The following is a 20,168-nucleotide window of genomic DNA, read 5'->3' on the forward strand; positions in this document are numbered from 1 at the left end:
ACAAAATACAAGCATGCTGATACGCACATCTTTTTTGAAGTTGACCGCTGAGCACAAATTCGAAGCAAAATTTTCCGCCAATCAGAGACAAGCCAGTCATCAACAATAATTAAAGTGAAAATGGCCGAACGGGAAAGGAAAGGTCCCGATAATCATTCTTCTACGGCGTGTTCTGAATCAAACGGAGACACTACTAGCAAGTAAGTTGACCATGACAACAGGGTAAACTTCAGTTAAGAAAGATAGCTAACATTTTCTGTTGTTATATTTCAGATTCGATCGATTGGTACTGTTACATTTTTTTATAGTATTCGTTTCAAGTTTTGCTTTGGGTTTGTTGTTTCTACATTCGTCGCTAACGTTTTGGAGACTACAGGTACGTAAAAAACCACAACTGATAAAGCACAAGTTTAATTATAAAGTCTGACTTTGAAAAATCCCAATTTTTTCCCTTTCTACGTGGCACATGGTTCGTAACTCGAAAGGTCCTTCATTGACTTTGAAGATAATTGCTTCAATATTTATTTGCTGCGTGCTGGGCTAATGCTAATACTACAACGAAATACGGTTACTTCAAAGTAACTTGATGTTTTCTTTTTACGTTTTTAACATAAAATTTTGTCTGGCAAGTAAGTCATTGTTATCTTTGTGATAACATCGTATATTTTCAATTTCCAAATCCTTTAGTTTCGATTCTTCGATTCTACTACTTTCGCATGGAATATTCATTTTGCCTTCGGGTTATCACGCAGTTTTATTTCTTGCTGACGCAGCACAATAAATATCCTGTTTTGGGGTTTAAATAGTGTTAGGTCGTCTCGTTTAGAGTAGTTAAGGTTAAATACGTTAAATCACTCTTTAATAAATTAAAATCTTGGTTACATGTACATTTGGAGTTCAATATCTAAATTGGATACCATAAAGCTATATGGTGATGGAAACATATACATACTGTTATCTTGTGTCCCTGCTTTACAAGAAACTTGAGTACTGCGTCCTTCTTTTGGTGCTAAAATAGAAAGATACTAGCTGTGGTCACATATTTATAAATATTGTAATGCGCAAGTGAAATTCTTTTTTATATTTCCAATATATTTTTTTTTTTTTTTTTTTTTTTTTTTTTTTTTTTTTTTTTTTTTTTTTTTTTTTTTATATAGGCTACTAACTATAGTTAAGACAGGGATAACTATAGTTAGAATTTTTGGTAATATGTGACTGCTTCTCTGTTCATTCTAACTTTTGTTAGCCAAGTTACATCACGTAACTTGAGATTAACTAAAGTTAAACTTTAGTTATGTCGTAGATGTGACCGCAGCGATTGTATACTTGGTCCTTTTGGTAAATAAAGGCCCACCAGAGGGGTTATACCTATTGTAGCAGGCTTCTGCAAAATTTCATGGTGGTTTGGTCTTGCCCTGGGCCATATTTTGGTGAGAAGCAGTCAAGCCAAAATATGCATGGGAAGACCAAACGAGAGGTGGAAAGGATATTTTTGTGACTCCATGATTTGCCATTTTTGTGGTGTGTGAATCTGGAATGAAGTATTATGCATAAAACACAAAACATGTATTTCCAAGAAGTGTAAAATTAACCTATGGTGTTTTTGTGGTGGGATCCCTACGTGGCAACCCTCAAAGAAGAGCCATACATGATTGTGGATTATAGAATACAATTTAGAGTAAAGTTTATTGAGTTCCCCGAAGGGATCTTCATGAATACTCAATTTACATGATTTTAAAAAAGGAAAAAACTCTCCAATGACATTGTATGTCATTGAAGAGTACTGAAGATGCACCAATATAGGTATTTACCATGCGTACCTTAATTTAGATTTCAGGTGGCAGATAAGGTTTCTTAGCAACCAAGTGCCATTTGTTTTTAGTTCATGCTACATTGTTGATACCATTAAACTAATACCAATCATTGGTGTATACGTTATGGTCATTTTTCATGACATAACAGGTTGATATAGCAACTACATAACCCATTAAAACAACCTTGGTGATGGGTTTTTGTTATTGAAAAGAAATTTGTGGTTTATAACTTAAGGTTTATCGTTGTTAAATATTTGATGGGTTTTTACATGCACCTAAAGCAATTCAGCAAGCTTTAAATTATTTATTTTCAGATTTATGAAGAGAGTGGCTTCTTTGACAATACTTTAGATAGCAGCAGTCGTTATATTCCTAAAGATGATGTGGTGAATGTTGTTACGTACAATGCTAACACAAGCTTCTCACTGGTGAGATGACAATGCTTCAGAAAAACAGACGACATGAGTAGTAGTAACCTATGGTTAAAAAACTGTCTGCTTCTAAAAATGAACCTAGCAACTCGACTGTGTTGTTAACTGAACAGCATACATTCAGATCCTAGAGCTGAAGAATACAACCTGCAAGCACATTGTAGTAGAGTGTTGATCACTAAACAGCAGTTGAAAAATGTATGGACTGGATCTATAGCTTAGAGGATGGTTATAGAAGTACCCAAAGAGCTACTTTGCAGAACTTTTTAGAAAAGAGCCACATACACAACTTCTACATCAGAGGACCAGTAGGATAACATTAGCTTTTTGAGATCTGCTACACTACTGTCAAGTATTTGTTGTTGTTGTCTTTTTCTTGACACTTCAAAGGAATTGTGATGATAGTTGTAAAATAATGTCGTCACTTTAGTGTGGTATTAAATAATAAATTAACATGGTAAATTTACCATTTAATGCAGTAACTTAAAACAAGTATTCAGTATTAGAGACATAAAGGTGCTGCTTAAATATTGTCATATTTGTATTGACAATTCAATCATATAATTTTGTGATAGATCACAATGAAATATAAGGGGTATGTTTTTGTAACAAGAAAGGAAAGTTAATGTATCTTTTAATTCCTGCTACCCTGAAATTACTACACATATGCGGTAATTAGGATTGTTAGAATGATCATTAAGAAATTTGCAGTTTATTAGCAATATTATTATTGTGTGTTCTGTTAATCAAGTGGACAACCTCAATGGTTTTTTTTCAATTTTGATTTTAAGCTTAAACAGAAAAACCAAATTATATGACACCACTGGAATGAGTGAGCTTTGAAAATTATTATAATTATAATAAATTATAATAATAATTATAAATTATAATAAATTATAATAATTATAGTTGTAATTAATTATAGCTATATACAGCTACATTCAAGATTGCTCTTTGCATTGGCTTTCCTGGCGAAGCCAAGTTTTTCGATTCAAAGAAACTACTTAGAGGTGTCTACTCTTGGGAAAAAGAATGCAATTGACATTAATTAAGATATCAGTGACAAAAATGCTGATAACATTCAAGTTATATATCTGTAACTTGTAGTATGCCAGGTTAAGTTAATATATATTTATTTATCATTGTTAATGTGGTACATTAATGTTGTAAAGAGGTTGTGATAGTATATATATGCACAGCCGAGGATGCATAATATGTTAAAATAGTTTTAACAGTAAATTAAAGAAAATACTATTTTCCTTACATATAATTATTTACACCTACAAATAGGGCAAAAGTGATTTCTAGTCAATCATCAACAGTGAAAAATATTAATAGGATTTCAATTAATAAATAAACACCCCAGATTTTGAACATCAGGATTTGTCAATACTTACAGTACTTGAACATGATGCAAACAAATTTTTTGGCTAAACCTGGGCTGACACCAACTATAAGATGGACACCTCTTTCATACGAGCATCTGGTGTTGGTCCCATCCCTGCCATTTTTCAGTCATTTAAATGTAACTAAACTGCCTATAAGACGGACACCTCTCTAAGAGGGACAGTTGGAGCCGGTACCGACGGTGTCTTCCAAGTGAAGTTCTCCAAACTACTGAATGACAATGAAACAGAAGAGAGTTGACTGTACAATAGTATTCAGACAATCAAAAAAATTGCTGAAAATGTTTTCTAATCTGTAAATTTAATTAATATGGTTGTTGCAAATGGGAATTTAGCAATTTTGTATTACGCCACTGCAGTTAATTTTATTAAGCTGTTTCATTGTGCAGCTACAGTAACATGGGGATAGCTCTGGGAATTTTCCACTTTGAGTTCAAAGTAAGGTTTTTCAAAGTGGTGACAATGGAATACTGACTTAACGACATGGTGCAATATATATAGATCACCTCAAAGCTTTTCTTAACAAAAATTTTGATATTCAGCTTGAAAAAATGATTATTAAGGAATACTTCACTTATAAAGGAATGAATTTGCTAGAGTGCACGGCTTACTTTAGTACAATATGGAACTTTATATCCTTGATTTTATGTAGAAATATATGAATATCAGATGAAGCAATGTACTTCATCTTCAACATGCAGTTGAGTTTTTTTTGCAGTTATATTTAATACTTTGACAATTAAATTGTTAAGGGAGTAGGTAAAAGGTTTAGATTGTAGAAAATGTAGATATTGTTTATAATAAAACAGTTGCAATGAATCAAATAGTTACGAGTAGTCCTTTACCCTCAGAAACTAACTTGAAAACAGGAAAGCCGATAATCATCAAGACACACCATCTAAATCTCTCTCAAACCAATATTTTTATGAACTTTTATTTGTGGGGGGTGCGGTGGCCAAATGGTTAGTGCGCCAGACTCCAGATCGAGCGGTCCAGCTTCGAGCCCTGGCCAGGGGTCACTGTGTTGTGTTCTTGGGCAAGACACTTTACTCTTATAGTGCCTCTCTCCACCCAGGTGTATAAATGGGTACTGGCGACATAATGCTGGGAGGGTACCCTGCGATGGAATAGCATCCCATTCAGGGGGGGGGGGGGAGTATAAATATTCTTAGCCGCTTAACGCTACAGAGACCGGGGTAAGCTCCAGCAGTATGGTCCGCATGGCTCAAGGCTTCCCCCCTTTCTTATTTGAAGAGAGGTACGGTGATTGTTTTAAAGGTACAGCAGAACGACCACTTGGCCCTTATGGCCATAAATTTCCTTTTGGTCCGAACAAGAGTTCTTTTTGTCAGCACATTTTGGTGCTCGTTGGGTTGGAGGTCGGGGGGGAGGTCGGAGGTTTTTTTGGTTGTAGGCAAGTATAATTTTCTTTAAAACTGGACTGAGCCCGCAGTTTTCTCAGAAGCGGCTTCTAGTGTGTGACTGCGTGCGCAGCGTACAGTAAAATGCTGATTGGTTAGTCGATTTTAAAAAAGGATTCACCAACTTAGTTCCCAGGGTCTGAAGAGAGACTGTAGACGACGTGGGGTTTAATTTATACCGCAACTTGTACTTGTTTCCAAGTTGCCAGAAAATAAAATAAATCAAATCAAATCACTGTTCCTGTCGATAAATGAGCTTTAGTTCTGTTAACAATAGCTGAGTGGAGTATTAATCAGACAGTAATCGGGCGAGCGATTTAATTTGAAACAAGAAAATGTTTATTTTTTAATCGTATCAATAACTTGATATTTTGAGGTTAAGAACTCTTCGAAAACCTTTTTTGATTAAAAAAGTGAGTGATATATGCCATCAGTATTACAGCAATAGGGAAACAGCAAGACAGAACCCATTTATCTGCACGTGATTTGGTGGACGTACCGTATTTTCTCGACTAAACGCCAGGTTTTCAAGGCGTAGTTGTAAATAATCCCTTCAAGCATTTTTGAGGTATGAAAAGGTGTAGTTGTAATGGCAAGATATATGACTGTCAAAAATAATGTATAAACCCTCTTTTTAAAGAGCCACTGCGCTCGAAAAATCTGCATGAGTCAAATAAACGCCGGGTCCACCAGGCCAAGTTTGAAATAAACGCCGGGGACGTTTTATTGAGAAAATACGGTTTGTGTCCTGAATTCACTAAGTTGTAATTGGACACCCACATTGACATACTATTATAGTTTAACATGTTAGCAACTTAAACAATTTTGTGAAACAACGAAAAATAAAAAAAAAAGTTACAGCGTTGGTCGATGTTCTTTTATTAAAACATCCCGTGGTATCTACCTTATAACATGAAATTTTCGCGACACGTTAATTTCGCGATTTTGAGGTGCACATATTTCGCGACACTTAAATTTCGCGATTTTACGAAAATTTTGTTATCACTTTAATTTCGCGTTTTTGAGGGAGACACAATTTACATTTTCTTGGCAATATATTTTGACATGCCTTTGAATTATATAAAACGACTTCATCGAAGGAACAATAACGTCTAAATAAACAAAAACGCAGGGGGGGGGGACTTAATCTCGGCAATAGCAACGACAGAGCAATTCTCACAATGTCTACAAGTGTGTCGAGTCAATTGACGACAACATCCATTTACACTGATTACTGACATATGCGAGTCACTTAATATTCGCGTCATGTTATGTTCGCGACACTTATTGTTCGCGTCACTTTAATTTCGCGATTTTTTTAGAATAGCAAAATTCGCGAAATTAGAGTGTCGCGCAAATTTCATGTAATAAGGTACATGCAATTACGATGAAAGGTATTTTATTTTTTATGCGGTCGAAACATATCACGTGCCTCGTCAAAGCTAACAAATATTCCTTTTGCTGTATTTGAACAGGCACTTTCCGCAGAATTTCTCTGAAAACACTCCGCCAGTTCAACAAAATCTTCACTGTCGTATTCTACAGGCCATTCCAGTTCAGGTTTTGTTTCTTCTTCAGCAATTCTTCTCTCACGAAACTCTTTTGGCTCCTGCAAAGTAGTAGTTTTGGCAAGATAGCTAAGAGAGGGATTATTAAATGCAAAAATGATACAGTACTTTCTTTTTATTCACGCAATGAGGGCCATACTAAGGGAAAATCACTCGAGGTCTTTCTGGTACAAGAAGGGGGGACCGAGGGCGATGCTCTCCGAGCTAGTGAATTTGATATATGGCTCTCTTCGTCGCGCTGTTTTCTTTGTTTTACCAGCTAGCCGGGCATTACTAGTGAAATCGCTTATAATATTGGCCCGGCCCCGACTTTTTGAAGTTTTAGCCATTCACAATGCGCGTTATGTCTCTAGTCATATAAAAAACTTAATATTGTCTATATTATGTCATTTGGTGATTCAAACAAACCTTGACAGGTTCAGTTTCATCCTGCAGGAAGTAGCTGGTCATATGTGGGTTGAAGTAGCTGGCAAGAGAGGCTACGCTGGACTCGGTGTGTAAGAAGTGATCACACTTGGCTAACAGCAGAATATCCATCAACACTTGAGAGCCAATTTCTCGCTCATATGGGTCAGCGGCATTGTGCTTGAATTCAAAATTATGCGGTGGGATTTGATCGTGATATCCTTTTGCTCTGACAGCCTCCGTAAAAACAACCTGGGTATGAGAAAAATATGTTTCACTTCCACCCAAAACAAAAATCTGAGTTGCAAAAATAAATACAGTCGAAGTTCTCTTAACGGACACTCTCGTAAGCGGACAGCTAGCTCTACTTACGGCCGCCTTGTCTGAAACCCCGTTTTAACTCCCATACAAACACTGTATTTTTACATTCTCAGCGTAAGCGGACATTCCCGTAAGCGGCCGCGGACACTTTCACAGATTACAACTTAGACTTTTTCCAAGAAAATCCTAAAAAAACCTCTGTCTATCTTGTTTTTATCAATCAACTTTACATCGCCGTTCGTCACAATAATTTTACAGTAACTGCAGTACCATATATCAGTGTTTGTTTTGTCGTCATCTACGTCCGTCCAGTTATTGTTAGCTGGGCAAGCTCCCGTAAGCGGACATCTATCCCCTACACCTCTAGTGGCCGCTTACGAGAACCATTCTCGTAAGCGTCCAGCTCCAGTTACGGACACTTTTTTCGCGTCCCGAGGGTGTCCGCTTACGAGAGCTTCGACTTTAAAAACATTTTCTACAGAGACAGTCAGGGTAAAATAGCAGCAAACATTAAATTCAGTCGGGGGAACAAGTGCCAGTTGATGGCGCGATCAATTCTCCGAGAAGTGACTGAGCCGGCGGTTTTCGTCCCAGAAGTTGCTAAGCAACATGATGTACTTGTACTCGTGAGCGCTCGCGCTAGTTTTTGATTGGATAAGATAATTCGGAAACTCGTTAACTCTTCGAGTGCTGCAACGAAGATTTGCTGAAACTGGCACTTATTCCCCCTGACTGAATTGCATGAGGACCCGAACGTTTAACGCGCGTGCCGATGAGGTAAAGCTCTCTTTCTAGTGGATTTTTTTTCCGATTTCGAATCTACCACCTTGCATCACTCGCGGCAGGTCTAGCGTTTCGCGCGCGAGAGAGAAAATCAAACTTTCCGAAAGAGATGAGAGGGTCTATTCGAAATCTAAATTTAATACGACATCAAAAACAACGCGCAAACAAGTCACTGAATTAAAAATGGGTTAAGTAGTTAAAAAGTATTAGAATCACCGAACTTTTTTCAATCTTAAAAACAATTGTTAAAAATAATCACTGAAAATTTCGGCAATTGATTTCCAGGTAGATAATTGTGATTTGCATGAGAATTTGCTTTACTAGTTATGTTGCTCCGGCTATTGTTTATAAAAATTATCAAGAAACCGCACGAACAAATGACGCTAATTAAACGAAACGAAATAGTTGTCAAAGGTGAGAAACTTACGTTACTGTTTGATTCGTTAAGTGTGACTGGTCTTTTGTTTCGGTTCGTCAGATGTACCGGCTACAAAGGACCAAAGAACTAAACAACTCGATAGAGAGAAGAATCTTTCTTGGAAATACGACTGTGGCATAAAAACTAGTTTCAAAAACACTGAATTGCGTAAAGTTTGTATCAAGAAAGCCTTTGGAACAAAAACATGGTAAACTTTGACTTACCGTCTCTTTTCCAAAAGAAATCACAAAATTTTCTACAACTTCATGGTTGTCACTAGCAATGAAAATCTTTCTCGGTCGCGGCAACGTCTCAAGAATTGACCGTGCTCTCTTAACCCAACTCATCAAAGATGGCAGCCTTTTTTCACTTGTTTCACTCCAATGATCTGTACCTCGAACGTGAACTCCTAAAACAGTGAACCCTGCCAGATATCGCTGGTAAAACATCCTTACTTTCTCCTTGATTCTAGAATTAGGCTTAACGTACTGTTGAATCAGTTTATTTACTCTCATTCGTTCCTGTGTTGTTATTATTCTGCCATCCTCAAATCCAGCAACATCAGTACGATTCCTAAAACTGTTGTCTGTTATTAATCCATTGACATCGTCTATCCTCAAAGGACAAAATACGTTTTCAACTTTCGACTCCAACCCGTGATTAACAGGTTCAAAATACCAGTTCCACGAATTCACTGTGGGATCCCTCGAGCAAACTGAATTACAAGCTCTCCAAAACACAGTTGGTTGGTCAATCCCCAAAGCATGACAAAAAATGATATGATCTAAAGTGTGAAGTAGAAATGCCGCGATTCCCATGGTTTTACAATCTGTAATCGCAGGATCCACAACACAAACTGCAGAGCCAGTAGTTTTACCGTGATTTTTCCTCGTTGCAGCAAGGAAGCCATTTAATTTAATGAAGGCGTTTTTCAAATCTTCTTCTCCAAATCTTTTCAAATCTTCAGTGGTTTCCGTTTTTGATACGCTGTCTTGTAGGTTTGTCTCCAAATACGAAAACTCGTACTGATATGTGTACAGGACACAAAGAGCAAAGGCAAACGTTAAGGGCACGAAATATCGAGCAACAAAACGTTCAACGTTCAGAGGTTTGACGTATCGAGAACGCCTCATGATACTTTCTTATATTATGACATACGGACAACTAAAACTACCTTTTTATTATAATCAAAGCCCCCAGAATGTAAAATTGCCGGATCACGTTGATTTCTTTAGGTGTTTGATCGTAGACAATGGGACATAATTAATTACATGTATATGTCGCCTTTTAGCAGGGCCTGAGAATCGAATAAGCTACTGAGACTTCAGGTTAAAATGCAATAAGTGCCCCCTAGTTAGAGAAAAAAGAGGCACTTTTTGACCGTGTATATTGCACTGATTATTTCTTAATTAAGGAAGAACTACAAAATGATTGTCAACCCATGGTCCAAGGAACAAAGCAAGATTTTTTAAAAAAGAGATTATTTTACAAGTTCGAGGTCGGCTGGACACAAACGTATCTCTACACTGATATGAGAGTCTCAATGGGGTTAACCGTTAGCCGAAACGGCCAAAAATTTAGCAGTAAGGCGTAAAACTTGGAAAATTTTAACCGTTAGCCGTAAAATAGATTAACGGTAAAATTCGGTCAGTAATTATAAATAAACCAAGCTAGTTCACTTCATCGTCCCAGAATGGCCCTGAGACCTAAAATATGTTTTTCAATAATGGAAATTAATTTTTAACTTTTTAAAACAATGAAAATTACCTTTTAACTTCTGTTAACCGTTATGGAAATAAATTAACCGTTAGCCGTAAAAAGTCAAAATTTTAACCGTTAATGGTAAAAGCCACCACCCCATTGAGACCCTCTGATATGAAAGGAAGCCGTTGGATCATTTTTGGAGAACAAGGGATAATTAACAGGTCGATTAAACGTTAAAAACTCCCATCTTTACCTGGGCAGATGCTGAATAACGTTTCTTAGCTATTTTTTAAACTAAACCTCCACTCTTGTGACAAGCTGATGTTGAATTATTTGGAATAATACGTAATCATGTCTAGATTCCAAATTTTAAGAGACAAGGGAGAAATAACATTTAATAGTAACAGAAAAAGGAAAAGATTTTCGCTTTTAAATTTCCCGCACGCCGCCATTTTGGATTTTATGACGTGTAATGGTTGCCGCTATGGTTTGGAGATCTTTGGAAGCAGATGATCTTTTGTGTGAAACAATTGAGCAACCGTTACACGCCATAAAATCCAAAAAAGCGGCGCTCGGGAAATTTTAAAACAGTAATTTTTCCATTTTGTTATTAGAATAAATGTTATTTCTTCCTTATCCCGTAAAATTTGGATTTAAGTTTTATTTCGCACAATTCAACGTCATCATGTCATGAGAGTGAAAGTTCCCTTTAAAGTTCTGTTTCGCAGATCATTACATGTAAAAGGTTCTTGATAATCAGTGGATCGTCACATCAAAACGCTGAATGAATATTCTCTTACATCAAGCAAAAAACTGGCTGTTTTAATTTTCTTTAGCAGCTGCAAAATCGATTTTATGAAACAACGGTAAAAAGAAAGACACAGCAATGACTAAAATGGTATTTTATTGAAACTTTACGTTGCCGGAATCGAATAACGTAACAATAAAGGATATTTTTTGTTTAAAATGGTTCTCAGAGCGGTCTAAAAGTATCAAATGCCTCTTGAAAACTAACAAATATTCCTTTTGCAGTATTTGGACAAGCACTTTTCGCAGAATTGCTCTGAAAACACTCAGCAAATTGAACAAAATCTTCACTTTTATCAAGGTTTTCCAGTTCTGGTCCTCTTGTTCCTTCAGTTCTTTTTCTTTTACGAAGATCTTTTGGCTCCTGCAAAATAATTCCGTTAGTTAAGATACGAAAGTGAAGAATGAACTTCTAAAATATGACAGGTCAACAGAATTATGCATAGAACGGTTTTCACTTGAGTGGCGAAAGTAGTTTGCGGTCGGTTTGCTTTGGTTTTGCATTATTGCGCTTATGATTGGTTTAAAAATCATGCGCCACTTTCTCAACCAATTAGAAGTAAAACTAATTAACTAATTAACAATTAGACGGCGAGCTCGAGGTTTCTATCGGCTGATAGTTGGCGAGGGGCGAAGCCCCGAGTCAACTATCAAAAGCCGGTAGAAACCGAGAGCGAGCCGTCTAATTGTGTTAGCATAACCCACTGACCGATCTATTAAACACAAAATATAGCTAGAGTTGATTTATTGAAGGTTTTGATTGATAAAATTCAGCGAAGACTAAGCGCGCGCTCCGAGAGCCTTCTACGGATCAATAGTAGGCACCTGTTTAGCCAATCAGATCGCGCGATTACCAATAGTAGGTCAGTGTGGTTATGCTAATCATAAATATAATTGCTCATGCACGTTGTCCCGCGCTTCGTGCCGGCTACATTTGCTTGCTTCGAGTTTTGATTGGTTTACTGGATTATCTGTGTCCTTTGTGATTGGCCAGAGTAATGACTTTACTTTTGCTTTTACGACACTCAATTGAAAACTGCTCTATCGATAAGGCTAGGTTGATCATTATCAGTCTTCATGACTCGGGACTCGGCATTTTAAACAAACCTTGGTATGTTTTTCATCCTGCAGGAAGTAGCTGGTCATATGTGGGTTGAAGTAGCTGGCAAGAGAGGCTACGCTGGACTCGGTGTGTAAGAAGTGATCACACTTGGCTAACAGCAGAATATCCATCAACACTTGAGAGCCAATTTCTCGCTCATATGGGTCAGCGGCATTGTGCTTGAATTCAAAATTATGCGGTGGGATTTGATCGTGATATCCTTTTGCTCTGACAGCCTCCGTGAAAACAACCTGGGTATGAGAAAAATACACAACAGTTTCACCAAAGACAGTAAAATCATCGAGAAACGTTAATTTGCACGATAGTATTTCACTGGTATTTCTTTAAAATGAGAACACAAATAACTACGCCGGATTTACTTCATTAACGAATGAAGTTCGAGTCTGTGTTTTGTTACTGAAGCATGTAGTGGATTTACATTTCACCCTGAATTAAAACCAAAATCAAACAAAAAGCAATCGGGCCAGTAAACTGATTATATATTTAGTAAATTAAAGCGATATTTATATTAAAAAAACTTAGAAAAAAGTTTCAAATTAATTGCAGAAATATTTTGAAGGTGTGGATAACAGCATGACAGCCTGTATGTAATAAACAGGCGGCTTCCTTTCTAAGCTCTCTCTTTGTCATCTTCATCGATTTTCAATAGAAACGTTTATGCCTTGCTATAAAAATTAAAAAAAAAACCGGCAGTTTTTTAATTTTATTTCATTTTTATTTTCTACTAGCCGCAAGACTTTTCTGAAAAAGTTACTTTGCTGAGGGAGTGTCTTTAAATTTGTATAAATATTTGGAAGTACGATTCATATTTTGGAAGACACCTGTATCTATGTGTAAATTGACAATAAAATACGGACACGTTTGATGAGGAACATCTGTGCTTCTCATCTGGTAACGTGAAAAGCACTGTGAAATTTGGAATCATCGTCCAAAAACATAATATTGAAACAAATGACGCTAATTAAACAGCAAGAAATAGCTGTCAAAAGTGATGAACAAGTCAACGGTGACTGTTTTGTAAATTCATTAAATGGTCTTTTGTTTCGGCCTTTTCCGAAGGAAAACTAATGAAACACTAAAACTAGTATAAACAACTGGCATGATATTGCAGAAAGTATTAATGACAAAGATGTAAATGTAAAACTCACCGTTTCTTTTCCAAAATAAGCAAGAAATTTCTTTATAACTTCATGGTTGTCACTAGCAATGAAAATCTTTCTTGGTTGCGGCAACGTCTGAAGAATTGACCGTGCTCTCTTAACCCAACTCATCAAAGATGGCAGCCTTCTCTCGCTTGTTTCCTCCCAGTGATCTGTACCTCGAACGTGAACTCCTAAAACAGTGAACCCTGCCAGATATCGCTGGTAAAACATCCTTACTTTCTCCTTTATTCTAGAATTAGGTTTAACGTACTGTTGAATCAGTTTATTTACTCTCATTCGTTCCTGTGTGATTATTATTTTTCCATCTTCAAATCCATCCACATCAGTTCGGTTCCTAAAACTGTTGTCTATAATTGTTCCCACATCGACGTAAGCGGGGCCGTCTAACCTCAAAGGACAAAAAACGTTTTCGACTTTCGACTCCAATCCGTGATTAACAGGTTCAAAATACCAGTCCCACGAATTCACTGTGGGATCCCTCGAGCAAACTGAATTACAAGCTCTCCAAAACACAGTTGCTCGATTGATCCCCAAAGCCCGACAAAAGATGATATGATCCAACGTGTAAAGGAGAAAAGACGCAAAGCCGCTGCCTCCGCACTCTGCTATCACAGGATCCACAACACAAACTGCAGAGCCAGTAGTTTTACCGCGGTTTTTCCTCGTTGCCGCAAGGAAGCCATTTGTTTTAATGTAGGCGTTTTTTAAATCTTCAGTCTTTAATAAAATCGTTTCCGATGCTGAAAAGGCCATGTCTTGTATTTTTGTCTCCAAAGACAGCGATTTGTGACAGTTGAACATGAACCAAACAGAAAGAAGGAATATTAAGGGTACGAGATATCGAAGAACAAAATGTTGAACGTTCATACATTTGACGCATCGCAAAGCAGCCATGTTTGCCAGCCGTGTCTTATGGCATAACGAAATCCCACATTGCCTTTTAATATTTTAACACAAGCTGCAAAATGTAAATTGCCGGAACTCATGATTCTATTTTCTTTTTGAGTTTTGACAAGAGAACATAATTATATGGTAAAAGCGCTGGGGAGTCGGAAAAAGCCACATCATTTAAAGGCTTGTTATAAAGACATAAACAGTAGTCACTTACGTAATGGCGCTTTGTTACGCTATACAACTAAAATACTAAAGAAATAACAAAAAACCACTGAAATATAAGCCAAGATGGTCACTAGTGAGAAAAATTGAAATTTTCGAACTTGAAACTTACAAACATGGCCGTATTTCATAAATGTGTGGTTTGTGACGTAGTCTTAAAAAACATCAATAGCCATTCTACCTTTTGGTCAGGTTACAATGTCCTCCAGCAATTAATACAACAGAACTAAATATATTTCCACTTCAATTAAGTATTTTTCTAAGATAAAAGACATCTTTATGTAATGTTTAATAAATGAGCGGCAGTATTTTATCAAGTTTAAAATACGGGGCGCAGCCGAGTTTTTTAGACTTGATAAAACACGAACTGCGAATTTATTGAACGGCTTAAGTGGCAGTTTCTCTTAGAGCGGTCCATCGCATTTCGGGTTCGGAAAAAAGTTTTCCCTCAAACTTTGCCCAGTTAACTATCTTAGGTTGTAAGTAAATGCAACGACTTTAGTTTTTGGAAATACGTTAAAATATATTTTTTAGAGCTCTCAACAGTGAAGGCTGCAAAAGGCCTAATTTTGAGCTTGGCCAGAACGAGAAATTTCATAAGTTGACGAGCTCGCCGCTCAAAAACAACCAAACGCACCAAATTATTATTATTATTCCTAAGTTAAGTGGTCCTTCAAAGGTTGGAAACGCATGTTAATTTTGATACATTTTGATTTACGGGTCCGTAAAAATTTAAATATCAGCAACCGTTAGATCGCTTTTTGTAAACATGCAAAAGTATAGTGTCTTCGCCGGCCTTTATTTCACGAGTCCAGACTAGACCATTCTAAATCAACTGAATCCTACTAAACAGAAGCATAGAAATATAAAAATACCTTGCACTTTTTATCTTTCTTTGCCACAGCGACTTCGAATATTTCGTGCTTATGCGAGTATTTCATACACATTATGCAAATGAGCTTACTTACTCGCATAAGCACGAAATGTTCGAAGTCGCTGTGGCAAAGAAAGTTTCGTTGTTTCATTCTTTGTTGTTTTCCAGCTTCTCAGGTCGATACAACGCGTTTACGGCGAGTTATCGTTATTTAGGTGTCCACTGCTAGCAGTGGACACTGGAAAACAACAAAGAATGAAACAACGAATCAGGGTAAGTCAACTTTATTCACAAAATATAATGTTTTTTACTTTTAAAGCAAAACCGTTGTTTCCCATACAAACCCTTATAAATCGAATCTTTGTAACACAACACCGCTCGTAAGCAAGAGTCACGTCCAAAGGTAATCTGATAGAGAGCTTGGGCCGCCTGTGCTGTAACTGTAACAAATACCAACTGTAAACTCTCCGACTATAAAAATTAATAGTTTTTACGAAAACCTTGCGATCTCGTCGAACACTCGGACCAAACTTTAATAAACTCAGCAGTGGATTACTTGAAAATGTCGCTTTTAAGCTTCTTTTTGTAATAAAATCGTTTTAACACGTTGAATTCTGTCATTATTTGACCAGGGTCCAATGTTTTGAGGTTAACAAATAATCGCGACAATGGATATTGACCGTGCACAGATAAACAGTGTCCGTAATGCGGGGTTGACAATGTATAAGAGTTTGTCACTCGGGACACGGAAAAGTGTCCGTTGTCCGTATTAACGGGTGTCCGTCATAAGCGGGTTAATTTAAGAGGAAATGTATGAGGTTTTCGTCGGGACCAACGAGGAGAAGGGGGAACCCCCAGGGGGTACTGGCAGTATACATGACGGGGAGGTCCGACGTATTTTTTTGGGTTGAAAATAATTCGATAATTACCCAGGATACTGTCCCTTTACGGATTTTATGGACCGCTGACAAGCTAGGACAGCAGTGCTCCATATTTAGTTTCGTTGAACTGCTTTTTCACTGAACCCTGGACACGGCGAATTTCATTATACAAACATGTTTTCGTTCCAGGAGCCTGTTCTTCTTATAACATGTTAGCAACCGCCTATTAATCAATTTTGTGAGAAAATAGTAAATGAAAAGTCACAGCATTGGTTGAAATGTTATTTTATTAAACATGTCAAAAATAACGTAACGAAAAATTATCGTTGTAGTTTAAACATACCACGTGCCTCTTCAAAGCTAACGAATATTCCCTTAGCAGTATTTGAACAAGCACTCTCCGCAGAATTTCTCTGAAAACACTCCACCATTTCAACAAAATCTTCACTTCCACCAAGCCATTCTGGTTCATTTTTTCTTATTTCCGCTTTTGGAGTTGTTTTTCTTTCACGAAACTTTTTTAGCTCCTGCAAAGTAATAATTTTGGTAAAATAACTTAAGGAAGTGAAAAATATAAAACAATATATTACAGCACAACGGAATATTATAATATTTTCACGTAGCTTTGATTTTTTTCATTTTTAGTGAAAAATCAGAGCTGAACGGTAATGGGCGCTCGTATTACCGGGGTTTTGTCCCAATAGAATATCCAGTGCACGTGGCGGACTCTTTAGGAAAGAGTGGGGGGGGGGGGGGGGGGGAGGGGGGCGATCGTCCAAACTCCAAGAATAAGGGGGGGGAGCTCGCTCTCGAAAATAATTTTCCTCAGCGCTGCGGGCCTTAGTTTGGCCTGAAAATAAGGTGGGCGCCCAAAAATGCTCCAAACTAAACTAAAGTTCTGGTTCTTGGCAGTGGTTATCTTTTAAGAATCAAACAAACCTTGGTATGTTTTTCATCCTGCAGAAAGTAGCTGGTCATATGTGGGTTGAAGTAGCTGGCAAGAGAGGCTACGCTGGACTCGGTGTGTAAGAAGTGATCACACTTGGCTAACAGCAGAATATCCATCAAAACTTGAGTGCCAATTTCTCGCTCGTATGAGCTCGAGTCAGCGGTTTTATGCCTGAACTCAGGAGCATGCGGGGCAATTTGATCGTGATATCCTTTTGCTCTGACAGCCTCCGTGTAAACAACCTGGGTACCAAAAAAAAATCAGTTGCAAACATGGACCGGCATAAGTAAGGCCAACACTAATGACTTAAAACCGTCCTAGAAACGTTTTGTAACTAAATACAGTAGATTTTCTCAGATCTCGAATCTAGCTTGTGGAAGAGAGCAAACCGCAGATATAAAAAGGTGGTTGATTCACAGACTATTTCAAATCTGAATTCTGAAACACAACGCGCAAACGAGTCGCCGGATTGGAAAAGTTTGGCTATAGCTTAGTTAAAAATAGAAACAATCACTGACTAATTGTATTGACGATGCGAGTTGTTAATTTCTTCAGTTAGCCTGATTTACAAGTGAAATTGCTTTACAAAACTCGTCCATCTGACTCAGGTGGAAGTCATGTTGGCCCGACTATCTTTTAGAATCAAGAAACCACAACAAATGACACTAATTAAACAAAAAGAAAATAGGTGTTTAAAGTGAAAAACGTTACTGTTTTGTTCGTTAAGCGTATTGACTGGTCTGTTGTTTGGATTCTTTTCCTTTTTTTTCTTTTTGTTTCAATTGAATAGAAGAAACTGCTTGCAAAAATCAATAAAACTCTAAAACTCTTTCAAAAAACACTGTATTACATAAAGTATCAAAACTAAAGACAAAACTCACCGATTTCTTCCCAAAATAAGTCACAAATTTCTTTATAACTTCATTGTTGTCACTAGCAATGAAAATCTTTCTTGGTCGCGGCAACGTCTCTAGAATTGACCGTGATCTCTTAACCCAACTCATCAAAGATGGCAGCCTTTTCTCGCTTGTTTCACTCCAATGATCTGTACCTCGAACGTGAACTCCTAAAACAGTGAACCCTGCCAAATATCGCTGGTAAAACATCCTTACTTTTTCCTTTATTCTAGAGTTAGGTTTAACGTACTGTTGAATCAGTTTATTTACCCTCATCCGTTCCTGTGTGTTTATTATTCTGGCATTTTCAAATCCATCCACATCAGTTCGGTTCCTAAAACTGTTGTCTATAATTGCTCCCACATCGACGGAAGTGGGGCCGTCAAGCCTCAAAGGACAAAAAACGTTTTCGACTTTCGACTCCAATCCGTGATTAACAGGTTCAAAATACCAGTCCCACGAATTCACTGTGGGATCCCTTGAGCAAACTGAATTACAATTTCTCCAAAACACAGTTGCTCGGTTAATCCACAAAGCACGACAGAGGATGATATAATCTAAAGTATAAAGGAGAAAAGCCGCAAAGCCAATGTTTTGACAATCTGTAATCGCAGGATCCACAACACAAACAGCAAGGAAGCCATTTGATTTAATGAAGGCGTTTTTCAAATCTTCAGTCGTTAATAAAATCGTGTTAATGCTAGTGGTTTCCGATGCTGAAAAGGCTATATCTTGTATTTTTGTCTCCAAAGACAGCGATTTGTGAAGGTTAATCATCACCAAACACAAAGAAGAAATATTAAGGGAAACAGACATCGAAGAACAAAACGTTGAACGGTCAGACGTTTGACGCATTGCAAAGAAGCCATGATTCGTAAATTATGACACAAGGAAAACCAAAACTGCCTTTTCTATTTTACGCCAGGCCGCAAAATGCAAATTAGCCGATCCAAGAGCCGATCTTGTTATTCTAATTTTTGTATGAGAGAAACAAGATAAGATAAGATAGATACTTTTTTAAGTGTCAAAAACCTTATAGCCTGGGAGTAACACCATACGAATAGGCCATTTCCGATGTATTAAAATTCTAACTTGGCTCCGAGGCTTGGGGGAATAAAACAAAAGATATCACGTCGAGGTCGATTAATGAATAAATCATTTCTTTTGTTTTATTCCCCAAAGCCTCGGAGCAAAGTTAGAATATTCATATATCGGAAATGGCCTATTAGGGGACACTGCTAAAATCTAAAAACTACACTAATACTTATATAAATACAATAAAAATATATATAAATCATATAAAAATTTTATTGTAATCTATGATATAGAAAAATGTTAAAATCTTTAACTAATTGTAAATTATGACTAAAAAAATATGACTTGACTTGAGAGGCATTATGTGCAGCATAGGATGCAGCCATTACAGCCGGTGTCCATTGAGCGAGTTATATCTCTTTAGCGAATACAGTTTGTAAATGCCTGCAGTGTCTTGGCTGATCTGTCAGCAGTTTGCCACACAAGAGAAGATTATGTTGTTCTGTAGTGGGGGGCGGAAGAAAAAAAATTGCATTGTTCTCAGCTAACACAGCAGAACTAAATATTAGGCCAAGTAAAAACAAATGTTCCTCGTCTCCGCCCGCTTCATTTTTGGGGGCTGCTTCCCTTTTCTAATATTTGTTATTGGGAAAGTTGGAACGAACATAAACCAACAGGCAAATACCTTTTTATTACTTATTTTTGCGGGACTTAATTTTCGCAATTTTCAACAAATCGCGAAATTAAAGAGCCGCGAAAATTTATTTCAAACGTTTTCTATTGTATTTTTTTATGTTAATTACGTATTTTTGGTCAAATCGCGAAAATTAAGTTCCGCGCAATTTGCCCGCTCCATTTCCGCGAAATTAAATTCCCGCGAAAATAAGTAACCTTAACAATAAGGTTGTCTTGCGTTTTTAACATGAGCCCCTGGCTCGGGAGATTGGGCAACCACTACCAATACCATACCATACAGGCGTTACTCCTCAATCAAATACAAAGAAAATTCTGTAAGACATGGCTTTTGTCTGCGTTTTAATACGAACTCAGGCC

At 37.2% G+C, this 20,168-nt stretch overlaps 4 protein-coding genes across 4 annotated transcripts; 1 reads left to right on the forward strand and 3 right to left on the reverse strand.

Annotated features, from left to right (window-relative positions):
- Window positions 1-89: 89 nt before the first annotated feature.
- On the forward strand, window positions 90-4,504 carry LOC144666788 (uncharacterized). Its single transcript, XM_078528178.1, has 3 exons — window positions 90-200; window positions 274-376; window positions 2,129-4,504. Exons 1-3 carry the CDS (start codon window positions 121-123, stop codon window positions 2,249-2,251), a joined length of 306 nt encoding a protein of 101 aa, XP_078384304.1. The 5' UTR covers window positions 90-120; the 3' UTR covers window positions 2,252-4,504.
- Window positions 4,505-5,945: 1,441 nt separating this feature from the next.
- On the reverse strand, window positions 5,946-9,700 carry LOC144665070 (uncharacterized). Its single transcript, XM_078526246.1, has 4 exons — window positions 8,792-9,700; window positions 7,049-7,297; window positions 6,449-6,681; window positions 5,946-5,976 (listed from the first exon to the last, which is right to left on the reverse strand). The coding sequence occupies exons 1-3, from the start codon at window positions 9,698-9,700 to the stop codon at window positions 6,472-6,474; spliced, it is 1,368 nt and encodes a 455-aa protein (XP_078382372.1). The 3' UTR covers window positions 5,946-5,976; window positions 6,449-6,471.
- Window positions 9,701-11,164: 1,464 nt separating this feature from the next.
- Window positions 11,165-14,165, reverse strand: LOC144665577 (uncharacterized). Its single transcript, XM_078526832.1, has 3 exons — window positions 13,350-14,165; window positions 12,186-12,431; window positions 11,165-11,442 (listed from the first exon to the last, which is right to left on the reverse strand). Exons 1-3 carry the CDS (start codon window positions 14,163-14,165, stop codon window positions 11,245-11,247), a joined length of 1,260 nt encoding a protein of 419 aa, XP_078382958.1. The 3' UTR covers window positions 11,165-11,244.
- A 2,390-nt stretch (window positions 14,166-16,555) lies between these two features.
- LOC144665071 (uncharacterized) lies at window positions 16,556-18,857 on the reverse strand. The gene is made up of 3 exons (XM_078526247.1): window positions 18,066-18,857; window positions 17,175-17,426; window positions 16,556-16,762 (listed from the first exon to the last, which is right to left on the reverse strand). Exons 1-3 carry the CDS (start codon window positions 18,855-18,857, stop codon window positions 16,556-16,558), a joined length of 1,251 nt encoding a protein of 416 aa, XP_078382373.1.
- Window positions 18,858-20,168: the final 1,311 nt, after the last annotated feature.

The sequence above is a fragment of the Oculina patagonica genome, chromosome 9 (genome assembly GCF_052425735.1).
Source record: "Oculina patagonica isolate OP01 chromosome 9, crgOcupat, whole genome shotgun sequence".
Lineage (NCBI taxonomy): Eukaryota > Metazoa > Cnidaria > Anthozoa > Scleractinia > Oculinidae > Oculina > Oculina patagonica.